Below are 14003 nucleotides of genomic sequence, written 5' to 3'. Positions count from 1 at the left end.
GTGAATATCGTTAGTAAATGGTATCCAAATGGTAGTCAATGGTCATGTGTTTGATAGATCTCGTGAATATCGTTAGTAAATGGTATCCAATGGTAGTCAATGTCATGTGTTTTATAGATCTCGTGAATATCTTTCGTAAATGGTATCCAATGGTAGTCAATGTCATGTGTTTGATAGATCTCGTGAATATCTTTCGTAAATGGTATCCAATGGTAGTCAATGTCATGTGTTTGATAGATCTCGTGAATATCGTTAGTAAATGGTATCCAATGGTAGTCAATGTCATGTGTTTGATAGATCTCGTGAATATCTTTTAGTAAATGGTATCCAATGGTAGTCAATGTCATGTGTTTGATAGATCTCGTGAATATCAGTAGTAAATGGTATCCAATGGTAGTCAATGTCATGTGTTTGATAGATCTCGTGAATATCTTTAGTAAATGGTATCCAATGGTAGTCAATGTCATGTGTTTGATATAGATCTCGTGAATATCAGTAGTAAATGGTATCCAATGGTAGTCAATGTCATGTGTTTGATAGATCTCGTGAATATCTTTCGTAAATGGTATCCAATGGTAGTCAATGTCATGTGTTTGATAGATTTCGTGAATATCTTTCGTAAATAGTATCCAATGGTAGTCAATGTCATGTGTTTGATAGATTTCGTGAATATCTTTCGTAAATAGTATCCAATGGTAGTCAATGTCATGTGTTTGATAGATCTCGTGAATATCTTTAGTAAATGGTATCCAATGGTAGTCAATGTCATGTGTTTGATAGATCTCGTGAATATCTTTCGTAAATGGTATCCAATGGTAGTCAATGTCATGTGTTTGATAGATCTCGTGAATATCTTTAGTAAATGGTATCCAATGGTAGTCAATGTCATGTGTTTGATAGATCTCGTGAATATCATTAAATGTAAATGGTAGTCAATGTCACGTTGTTAAGATCTCGTGAATATCCCAATGGTAGTCAATGTCATGTGTTTGATAGATCTCGTGAATATCTTTCGTAAATGGTATCCAATGGTAGTCAATGTCATGTGTTTTATAGATCTCGTGAATATCTTTCGTAAATGGTATCCAATGGTAGTCAATGTCATGTGTTTTGATAGATCTCGTGAATATCTTTAGTAAATGGTATCCAATGGTAGTCAATGTCATGTGTTTTATAGATCTCGTGAATATCTTTCGTAAATGGTATCCAATGGTAGTCAATGTCATGTGTTTGATAGATCTCGTGAATATCTTTCGTAAATGGTATCCAATGGTAGTCAATGTCATGTGTTTGATAGATCTCGTGAATATCTTTCGTAAATGGTATCCAATGGTAGTCAATGTCATGTGTTTTATAGATCTCGTGAATATCTTTAGTAAATGGTATCCAATGGTAGTCAATGTCATGTGTTTTTTGATAGATCTCGTGAATATCTTTCGTAAATGGTATCCAATGGTAGTCAATGTCATGTGTTTGATAGATCTCGTGAATATCTTTAGTAAATGGTATCCAATGGTAGTCAATGTCATGTGTTTGATAGATCTCGTGAATATCTTTCGTAAATGGTATCCAATGGTAGTCAATGTCATGTGTTTTATAGATCTCGTGAATATCTTTCGTAAATGGTATCCAATGGTAGTCAATGTCATGTGTTTTATAGATCTCGTGAATATCTTTCGTAGTAAATGGTATCCAATGGTAGTCAATGTCATGTGTTTGATAGATCTCGTGAATATCAGTAGTAAATGGTATCCAATGGTAGTCAATGTCATGTGTTTGATAGATCTCGTGAATATCTTTCGTAATGGTATCCAATGGTAGTCAATGTCATGTGTTTGATAGATCTCGTGAATATCTTTAGTAAATGGTATCCAATGGTAGTCAATGTCATGTGTTTTATAGATCTCGTGAATATCTTTAGTAAATGGTATCCAATGGTAGTCAATGTCATGTGTTTGATAGATCTCGTGAATATCTTTAGTAAATGGTATCCAATGGTAGTCAATGTCATGTGTTTGATAGATCTCGTGAATATCAGTAGTAAATGGTATCCAATGGTAGTCAATGTCATGTGTTTGATAGATCTCGTGAATATCAGTAGTAAATGGTATCCAATGGTAGTCAATGTCATGTGTTTGATAGATCTCGTGAATATCTTTCGTAAATGGTATCCAATGGTAGTCAATGTCATGTGTTTTATAGATCTCGTGAATATCTTTCGTAAATGGTATCCAATGGTAGTCAATGTCATGTGTTTGATAGATCTCGTGAATATCTTTCGTAAATGGTATCCAATGGTAGTCAATGTCATGTGTTTGATAGATCTCGTGAATATCTTTAGTAAATGGTATCCAATGGTAGTCAATGTCATGTGTTTGATAGATCTCGTGAATATCTTTCGTAAATGGTATCCAATGGTAGTCAATGTCATGTGTTTGATAGATCTCGTGAATATCTTTCGTAAATGTATCCAAATGGTAGTCAATGTCATGTGTTTTGGTTAGATCACGTGGAATATCGTAGTAAAATGGTATCCAATGGTAGTCACAATGTTTCATGTGTTTTGATAGATCTCGTGAATTATCTTTCGTAAATGGTATCCAATGGTAGTCAATGTCATGTGTTTTGATAGATCTCGTGAATTATCTTTCGTAAATGGTATCCAATGGTAGTCAATGTCATGTGTTTGATAGATCTCGTGAATTATCTTTCCGTAAATGGTATCCAATGGTAGTCAATGTCATGTGTTTGATAGATCTCGTCCAATATCTTTTGAGCGTAAATGGTATCCAATGGTAGTCAATGTCATGTGTTTTTATAGATCTCGTGAATATCAGTAGTAAATGGTATCCAATGGTAGTCAATGTCATGTGTTTGATAGATCTCGTGAATATCTTTCGTAAATGGTATCAATGGTAGTCAATGTCATGTGTTTGATAGATCTCGTGAATATCAGTGTTAGTCAAAGTAAATGGGTGATCCAATGGTAGTCAATCGTCATGTGTTTGATAGATCTCGTGAACTATCTTTAGTAAATGGTTATCCAATGGTAGTCAATGTCATGTAGTTTAGATAGATCTCGTGATAATATCGTCATTAGTAAATGGTATCCAATGGAGTAGTACAATGTCATGTGTTTTATAGATCTCGTGAATATCAGTTAGTAAATGGTATCCAATGGTAGTCAATGTCATGTGTTTGATAGATCGCGTGAATATCTTAGATAAATCGTAAATGGTATTCCAATGGTAGTCAATGTCATGTGTTTTATAGATCTCGTGAATACTCTTTCGTAAATGGTATCTCAATGGTAGTCAATGTCATGTGTTTTGATAGATCTCGTGAATATCTTTCGTAAATGGTATCCAATGGTAGTCAATGTCATGTGTTTGATAGATCTCGTGAATATCGTGAGTAAATGGCATCCAATGGTCGTCAATGTCATGGTGGTTGATAGATCTCGTGAATAACTTTCGTAAATGGAGTATCCGAATGGTAGTCAATGTCATGTGTTTTATAGATCTCGTGAATATCTTTAGTAAATGGTATCCAATGGTAGTCAATGTCATGTGTTTGATAGATCTCGTGAATATCTTTCGTAAATGGTATCCAATGGTAGTCAATGTCATGTGTTTGATAGATCTCGTGAATATCTTTAGTAAATGGTATCCAATGGTTGTCAATGTCATGTGTTTGATAGATCTCGTGAATATCTATTAGTAAATGGTATCCAATGGTAGTCAATGTCATGTGTTTGATAGATCTCTTATCGTTGGAATATCTTTAGTAAATGGTATCCAATGGTAGTCAAATGTCATGTGTTTGATAGATTTCGTGAATATCTTTCGTAAATAGTATCCAATGGTAGTCAATGTCATGTGTTTTATAGATCTCGTGAATATCAGTAGTAAATGGTATCCAATGGTAGTCAATGTCATGTGTTTTATAGATCTCGTGAATATCTTTAGTAAATGGTATCCAATGGTAGTCAATGTCATGTGTTTGATAGATTTCGTGAATATCTTTCGTAAATAGTATCCAATGGTAGTCAATGTCATGTGTTTGATAGATTTCGTGAATATCTTTCGTAAATGGTATCCAATGGTAGTCAATGTCATGTGTTTTATAGATCTCGTGAATATCTTTCGTAAATAGTATCCAATGGTAGTCAATGTCATGTGTTTTATAGATCTCGTGAATATCAGTAGTAAATGGTATCCAAAGGTAGTCAATGTCATGTGTTTTGATAGATCTCGTGAGTGAATATCTTTAGTAAATGGTAGTCCAATGGTAGTCAATGTCATGTGTTTCTATAGATCTCGTGAATATCTTTCGTAGTAAATGGTATCCAATGGTAGTCAATGTCATGTGTTTGATAGATCTTCGTGAATATCTTTAGTAAATAGTATATCCAATGGAGTAGTCAATGTTCAATGTGTTTTATAGATCTCGTGAAATATCTTTAGTAAATGGTATCCAATGGTAGTCAATGTCATGTGTTTTATAGATCTCGTGAATATCATGTAGTAAATGGTATCCAATGGTAGTCAATGTCATGTGTTTTATAGATCTCGTGAATATCTTTAGTAAATGGTATCCAATGGTAGTCAATGTCATGTGTTTTATAGATCTCGTGAATATCTTTAGTAAATGGTATCCAATGGTAGTCAATGTCATGTGTTTGATAGATCTCGTGAATATCTTTCGTAGTGGTATGGTATCCAATGGTGTTTTAGTCACGCTGAATATCTTTCGTAAATGTCATGTGTTTTATAGATCACGTGAATATCAGTAGTAAATGGTATCCAATGGTAGTCAATGTCATGTGTTTTATAGATCTCGTGAATATCTTTCGTAAATGGTATCCAATGGTAGTCAATGTCATGTGTTTGATAGATTTCGTGAATATCTTTCGTAAATAGTATCCAATGGTAGTCAATGTCATGTGTTTTATAGATCTCGTGAATATCTTTCGTAAATAGTATCCAATGGTAGTCAATGTCATGTGTTTTATAGATCTCGTGAATATCAGTAGTAAATGGTATCCAATGGTAGTCAATGTCATGTGTTTGATAGATCTCGTGAATATCTTTCGTAAATGGTATCCAATGGTAGTCAATGTCATGTGTTTGATAGATCTCGTGAATATCAGTAGTAAATGGTATCCAATGGTAGTCAATGTCATGTGTTTGATAGATCTCGTGAATATCGTTAGTAAATGGTATCCAATGGTAGTCAATGTCATGTGTTTGATAGATCTCGTGAATATCTTTAGTAAATGGTATCCAATGGTAGTCAATGTCATGTGTTTTATAGATCTCGTGAATATCTTTAGTAAATGGTATCCAATGGTAGTCAATGTCATGTGTTTGATAGATCTCGTGAATATCTTTAGTAAATGGTATCCAATGGTAGTCAATGTCACGTGTTTGATAGATCTCGTGAATATCTTTAGTAAATGGTATCCAATGGTAGTCAATGTCACGTGTGTTTTGATAGATCTCGTGAATATCGTTTAGTAAAGTATCCAATGGTAGTCAATGTCATGTGTTTGATAGATCTCGTGAATATCTTTAGTAAATGGTATCCAATGGTAGTCAATGTCATGTGTTTGATAGATCTCGTGAATATCTTTAGTAAATGGTATCCAATGGTAGTCAATGTCATGTGTTTTATAGATCTCGTGAATATCAGTAGTAAATGGTATCCAATGGTAGTCAATGTCATGTGTTTGATAGATCTCGTGAATATCAGTAGTAAATGGTATCCAATGGTAGTCAATGTCATGTGTTTGATAGATCTCGTGAATATCTTTAGTAAATGGTATCCAATGGTAGTCAATGTCATGTGTTTGATAGATCTCGTGAATATCTTTAGTAAATGGTATCCAATGGTAGTCAATGTCATGTGTTTGATAGATCTCGTGAATATCTTTAGTAAATGGTATCCAATGGTAGTCAATGTCATGTGTTTGATAGATCTCGTGAATATCCTTAGTAAATGGTATCCAATGGTAGTCAATGTCACGTGTTTTTGATAGATCTCGTGATATCGTTTTTAAATGGTATCCAATGGTAGTCAAAGTCATGTTTTTGATAGATCTCGTGAATATCTTTAGTAAATGGTATCCAATGGTAGTCAATGTCATGTGTTTGATAGATCCGTGTAAGCTTGTTCATCGAGCTTATCAAGTTATTGTCCTCAATTTTTGGAGGAGTTTGATATTGCCTTTCTTTTTAGCATAAAAATCTTTTAACATGCATTAGTATTTTAAACAATCTTATAAATGTTTAATATAACAGGTCGCTTGGTATACAATTATACTTTAAAACATTCCTAATTTCAGGATATCTTAAATGTAATAGCAAATCTTTGGATCTCACTTTTAGTAGAAATGTTATCTGTTTGCTTTGAAGTGCACATGAACCTCTGTTGTAGTCTGTGAATCACTTCAAGTACTATTCAAAGGCGATCTGAGTTAGTTAGTAAGAAATAATTGATGGATTCTGGTCTCAGAACTAGTACTCCATCATATTTAACACCATTCTCACTTATGAAGACAAAGCATGTTGCTTAATCATTTGAAAATTATTCAATAATGAATACTTGAAATGAAGGAAATTGGATTCCTTTGGAATAGGTATAAAGCAATGAATAGAAAATTTGGTGAAATAGAAATCTTTTATATTGTCAAGATAACCAGAAATCATCCATTCAAACAGCTAACTTCTCACATGGTAAGACCGTTTGTATCTGTTAAATTCTCCTGCTTGGTCCCAGCACATAATTTTAATGGATGAAAAGGAAACTTCACTAAAGGTGCAATGACAACTCTGACACCACATATTATTAATTAACCTTTTAAGGTCATTTTAATAAAGTAGCATGTCTTCAAAAAATAGTTCAATCAAATCACCATTGAGCACACATTGGTCCAACTTCATAATGACAGGCAGTCATGATTTTCCAATAGATGCAGATCAATGGAGGGTCGGTAAGGACCTGTTAAGAAAGGACTGATTTAACAAACAACTATATTATAGACTTGTATTTCAACGAGCATTCTGACTTAAAAATCAAAATATATCAGCATATTGATAAGCTTCTGATTGGCTAGTTAATTTTGACACTCAAGAATTATTAATGTAGTCATTATTAGTCAATTGTATAACATAATGAATTCTTCTATTGGGTTTCATTAAATATACTTAACTTGTGTATAAATTAGAGCTTAAAATTCTAAAAAATCTGGTGCCTTAGAGCTGTATAGGTACTATTAATGCAAAGCAGGAATAATGAGAGACCTAACATGAAATTATCTTAATATTTTTTCCTCCACTTAAACAGTTGCTTTATACAGCATATCAAGCACTAAGAAACAAAGACATACAATAACATTATTCCCTTTTAACATTCAACAATTTCTCTATTTCCTTCAACAACTTATACACGCAGGGAGTTTTGGAGGACATTTGAGGATTTTCCAAGTAACGATATGAACACATTATAATATTTTTCAGTATCACAAAGATTAATGAGATATGATGTTATTAGGAAAAGCTTCAGGTGGTTATCGTCTTCAATCTCTGAATACACCACAATATCTGGTCAATATTGCAACTTAATAAGGTTGAGTTACAGATAGTATTAAATTGGTCAAACGATTACGACAGATATGTAACTTATCAATATGTTAATACAGCATGTGGAGAAAATCCAACAAGGAGTTGATAGGAAGAGCATTATAAATGTGAACATATCTGTAAATAATAATAACACAATTGATGACAAGTTTCACTGTTAAATAATAATAACACAACTGACAATGATAACTACAAAATAATTATTCGATACGTCAATTTCGGGATACCAAAACTATAAAAGTGAAATAGGATTTGCAGTTGGTAAGTCCCACCTTCTGGTGATTGTGATTTTTGAGATGTAACAATGACTGGAAGACAGGACATATCAACGGTAAATTGTAACTTTAGCCACGTCGCTTAGGTATCTTGTACTACAAAATTATATCTGGGTACAACAAAATAATAATTTAAGCATTTCATGCATATTTCGAGTATAAAACTTAATTTTAACTTATAATCTCAGTTATTGAACTTAGCACATGTACAGAGCTACAAAGCACTAACTAAACTACTGGTGTAGGATTTATTTAGGAACATTAACCTCTATCAATAGGTACCCTATATGTACCTTAGTTTACATCCAAAGGAAACTGTAAAAGTTATAACGAATGACATCAAAATTATTACAGTATATATTCATATTTTCTTAAATTTTTCCAATAAGACCAAGAACAAATTGTGTAAATGTCAGATTTCAAGACAAATACTGGACTTAATAATGCCATTATGATTAGCAAGTGCATAAGTCCCACATGTTTTGTTCTAAATGAGAAAGTGTTGCCTATGCCAAAAGTAAATATTATCATCATGTTAACAAGTCTAGTGCTATGGCACAAGAAACAAGAAATGGCGTCATTATTATGGCAATCTCTTCTATACTTCTGTGTGATTATTTTATTGCTTATTTTCCCCCTTTCAACCAATAACATAATAAATGGCTTAATCTCCATTTAGTTTCTGTTCTTGAATGGTATATTATTAAGGTAAAAGTATTCAAGATAGGAAATTATGAGCTTTACAAAACCATCAATGAAAGCAAATAACAAATGTTATATTAACAAAAGATAAAAAAGTCTAAATAAATAAAATATCTGAAATACATTACTGCATTAAACAGGATATGTTGTATTTGTGTATTACACAATAAGCATGATCCATAAGAAGTAGGGAGCAGCACTCATCAATAGCACAGGATGATTCCATCTCACACAGAAACATGTACAAATATTGAATGATCATTAACATTCCATCTCACACAGAAACATGTACAAATATTGAATAATCATTAACATTCCATCTCACACAGAAACATGTACAAATATTGAATGATCATTAACATTCCATCTCACACAGAAACATGTACAAATATTGAATGATCATTAACATTCCATCTCACACAGAAACATGTACAAATATTGAATGATCATTAACATCTCCTAAACATGATAGCATGAAGTTTAACATTGATATGATGTAAAATTAATTAGTTTCCAGATGACATAAATCACACATCAACCATTCAGAAAGGACAATGGAAACATTTACCCAAAATATTATTTATTCCTTCTAACAGCATCAATGTAAAAGTCCTCCTTTCAGCCATCTTTCACTTCCTTTACCAATACCACTGACCTCACATTAAATTTTCCAGAACTCACTCAGTATTTGCATACTGTTTAGTTATCTGCTCTTGCGGGTATGTATTGAATGTAGCATTGTATTATTATTTTTTTTTGCCAAAAAAGATTATCAAAATATTGTAATTTTCATGCCCAAATCAACAATGTAACAATAAATACCTACTTTCAACAGCAGATAACTCAGTAACATGCAAGGGCGGAATTAAAAGCACTCAATTCTTTTAAACATCACTCATGATAAATAAGCCAACAAAATGTACACCCACATAATATATACAAGCATGAGATAAATAGTCTGTAATATTCTCTTGTGGGTACAACTGGAAACCTAGAAGAATGAAGCCTTTGTCGTACATTCTGTCTAAGCATATCAATTCATTCTTTATTCAAGGGGAGACAATTTATTACAAGTTATCTTTTAATGATTCAATGGTTTTGAAGAGATTTCTAGGTTATTTTACTGGGCTTGGTTAACACCTTTACATCACTTACTCGTGAAACATTCTTCAAATCTGAATAGGAAGTGAACAGCAGGGCAACAACTGGAATAACGTAATGGGTATTTGGAAATAAATCACAACACAGAGTGAACAGCTCTGTACGGATTATCACATCTCCGAGAGTTCATACCTCTCTTTATCACAGAAAGCCAAACATGGTTCAACTTCACTCGAGTAAGTCCACATCACTGTCATCATGGTAACTGTCCACTTTCGTGTCTCTCTCTATAGAAATCACATTGACAGCCTGTGGTTCATCCGGCTCAGCTGTATTATTTGCCGCTCCTAAAATGTCTTCATCATCCTCGTCATTTCCAATAGCATCAGGTAACTGAGGGCAAAACATACAGATGAAAATGCTAAATCTTATATATACATAGCAAAGTAATAGTATGTGTCTACCAGCCATTCAGATGTATAAAATACAGATGATACCGATATGGTTTTATTTATCATCAAGATCAAACGAAGTATTTTACAGGCTTTTCCTTCCATTAACATTGTATCTAAATTTTTCATATTGTACTTTATTATTTATATTCCTTGTATATTTTTGATCGACAAACAAATTTTTTTTGCTTTGATACCATATATGGCCAGTATTATTCCAATATGTTGTGTTTTCGACGGTCATTAGTTTTTTGACGATCAAATACATCCCAGTCAAACGCGACGTCATGGGTCATAATGGGGTCATAGAGACCACGTTTTGATGCCAGTACTCTTTTGCATTGCTGTCGTGATTTTTGTTCGGTTATGATGATTCTTATGATAAGTAATTCTTACTCTTATTATAAGTTGTTGATAAAACCAAAATTTACATAATTATTTTGTAAACTCCTTTTTAAGACCCATAAAATTATTGTAATAGACCCCCAATCACACACAAAGATATCGTCCGCTTTGTTAACATCGCATGCCATAAATATCATGTGACGGAAGTGGGCGGAGACTCTGTGGGGAAGGAAAACATATGAAAACCCACAGACGTCAGATTATAAGCTGCATACTCGATTTACAATATCTGATCAATCTCTATTGATTAGATGTGTATACCATTATATACATTCTCTAAGAATATAATCTATCAGAAATTATTATTATTTTCAGGCAAACGACCCTATAATTCAAAATATGATAATGAGGCGTAATCGGATGCCTAACATCTGCTGTTACTGAAACAAGAAAAACAGCAGAAGACAATAAGTTATTTATGGTATCAAAACATGACTATTTCAAAAACTTGTTCCTAAATGTTTGAAATTATTTAAAAGAGTTTTTTTTTCGTGTGTTATCGTTTCAACTCATATAAGGACGCTTATTGTCAATATTTTTTACGTCACTTATGGGCCAGCGTAGCCAATAATTGACACATTTAAATGAACGTCGAATTCTGATGACGTAGTACGCATAAGCCAAAGGTAAGCATTGACGTGTTTGCCGATTCAATGCTTCATTTAGTTGATGAAATTTATGAAAGATTACACAAAAACATTATCAACATATACTCCTGAAACATATAACTAACGATTTGAAATTAATATGTTTGGCATCATGTGTAAAAATCTATTTTGGTGTTCCGCCGTCGAAAACCGATGACACCGGGTTAATTGATGGTTGAAAATTCTATAATGAACACTATGTATATGTATTGGTACGCTAGAATCTTACCATAGAATATCTGTATTCTGTGTCTTTTTTCACCACTGACCGAACCCTCTGTAGGCAGGAATCCCTGTAAACAGAATACAAATTTTTTATCTGTGAGTCCAAGGAATGTTCACTGTGAAAAGTGCTATGACATGTAAACTATAAAGTATATGTGCTAATGGAATTTTATATTTTGTCAAGCGGATATTGACATCATACATGCCACATATTTATATCCTTACAGGAGGCCATATTTTCTTACCTGCGTTCCTTTTTATGGAATGCAATAAGTAGAACACAGACAAGGATGGCCATACATGCCACATATTTATATCCTAACAGGAGGCCGTATTTTCTTACCTGCGTTCCTTTTTATGGAATACAATAAGTAGAACACAGACAAGGATGGCCACTCCAAACACAGCCATCACCGTGCCTATAGTCTTCCCCTTATTTACTGCTGCAGCCGCCACGGCATTCGCCTTCGCTGTATCTGTCGGTGAAATAATCTCTCTGAAATCATAACGCAGGAACTTATCAAAATATATTTACATTGTAGAGTAAAACATCAAGAGAATTTCTAGACCAACATCATACAGAGTAGATTATGAATTTCACTGAGCAGAAACAAATCATTTCAATAAGCATATAATGTAAAGAATTTATATTTTATGGAAAGATTCAAAGCCATAAACAGCAAACAAAATTACCGTTACACTAAGAAACCTTTGTTGAACAGTAAAGAGGACAACGATACAATGACCGTATGATGGATGTACTCACACATTTGGGTGTAAACAGGCCACAGGGTTTTCCCATCGGAACATATGAACACAATCTTTAGATCGTGACAATAGTATTGGTATCATCTGTGGATAAATGAGACAATGAAGATAGTAATGGAACAAAATAAATTGGTGTGTTAAAGTTCATTTCTGAAAGCAGCGCAAAACAAAACCTTGACCATTTTTTTTTTAATGCAGGTCAAACACATTGTTCAAATCGACTATCACACAGTGTTGAGGTTCCAGAGACAGCATACATAGTAACAGTAGACAGGAAAACGTTCACTGTGATGTATAGGTCACTGTGATGTATAGGTCACTGTGATGTATAGGTCACTGTGATGTATAGGTCACTGTGATGTATATGTCACTGTGATGTATAGGTCACTGTGATGTATAGGTCACTAGGTCACTGTGATGTATAGGTCACTGTGATGTATAGGTCACTGTGATGTATATGTCACTGTGATGTACACCGTGAGGTTATAGGTCACTGTGATGTATAGGTCACTGTGATGTATAGGTCACTGTGATGTATAGTCACTGTGATGTAAGTCATGTGATGTATAGGTCACTGTGATGTATAGGTCACTGTGATGTATATGTCACTGTGATGTATAGGTCACTGTGATGTATAGGTCACTGTGATGTATAGGTCACTGTGATGTATAGTCACTGTGATGTATAGGTCACTGTGATGTATAAGTCACTGTGATGTATAGGTCACTGTGATGTATAGGTCACTGTGATGTATATGTCACTGTGATGTATATGTCACTGTGATGTATAGGTCACTGTGATGTATCACTGTGATGTATAGTCACTGTGATGTATAGGTCACTGTGATGTATATGTCACTGTGATGTATAGTCACTGTGATGTATAGGTCACTGTGATGTATAGGTCACTGTGATGTATAGGTCACTGTGATGTATATGTCACTGTGATGTATAGTCACTGTGATGTATAGGTCACTGTGATGTATAGGTCACTGTGATGTATATGTCACTGTGATGTATAGGTCACTGTGATGTATAGTCACTGTGATGTATAGGTCACTGTGATGTATAGGTCACTGTGATAGTATGATGTATATGTCACTGTGATGTATAGGTCACTGTGATGTATAGGTCACCGTGATGTATAGGTCACTGTGATGTATAGGTCACTGTGATGTATAGGTCACTGTGATGTATAGGTCACTGTGATGTATAGGTCACTGTGATGTATAGGTCACTGTGATGTATAGGTCACTGTGATGTATAGGTCACTGTGATGTATAGGTCACTGTGATGTATATGTCACTGTGATGTATGTATAGGTCACTGTGATGTATAGGTCACTGTGATGTATAGGTTCACTGTGATGTATAGGTCACTGTGATGTATAGGTCACTGTGATGTATAGGTCACTGTGATGTATAGGTCACTGTGATGTATAGGTCACTGTGATGTATAGGTCACTGTGATGTATAGGTCACTGTGATGTATAGGTCACTGTGATGTATAGGTCACTGTGATGTATAGGTCACTAGGTATGTGATGTATAGGTCACTGTGATGTATAGGTCACTGTGATGTATAGGTCACTGTGATGTATAGGTCACTGTGATGTATAGGTCACTGTGATGTATAGGTCACTGTGATGTATAGGTCACTGTGATGTATAGGTCACTGTGATGTATAGGTCACTGTGATGTATAGGTCACTGTGATGTATAGGTCACTGTGATGTATTCATGTCACTGTGATGTATAGGTCACTGTGATGTATAGGTCACTGTGATGT

General features: G+C 33.9%; 1 protein-coding gene across 1 annotated transcript in view; it reads right to left on the bottom strand.

Annotated features, from left to right (window-relative positions):
* Positions 1-9366: 9366 nt before the first annotated feature.
* The window catches only part of LOC138333474 (cation-independent mannose-6-phosphate receptor-like), a 39350-nt gene continuing 34713 nt past the window's right edge, over positions 9367-14003 (bottom strand). The window contains 4 exon segments of the mRNA XM_069281880.1: positions 9367-10114; positions 11455-11518; positions 11794-11946; positions 12217-12302. Of these exon segments, the coding sequence (XP_069137981.1) occupies positions 9950-10114; positions 11455-11518; positions 11794-11946; positions 12217-12302 (468 nt within the window). The 3' untranslated portion in view covers positions 9367-9949.

The sequence above is a fragment of the Argopecten irradians genome, chromosome 1 (assembly GCF_041381155.1).
Source record: "Argopecten irradians isolate NY chromosome 1, Ai_NY, whole genome shotgun sequence".
NCBI lineage: Eukaryota > Metazoa > Mollusca > Bivalvia > Pectinida > Pectinidae > Argopecten > Argopecten irradians.
This window is presented reverse-complemented; position numbering and strand designations above follow the sequence as displayed.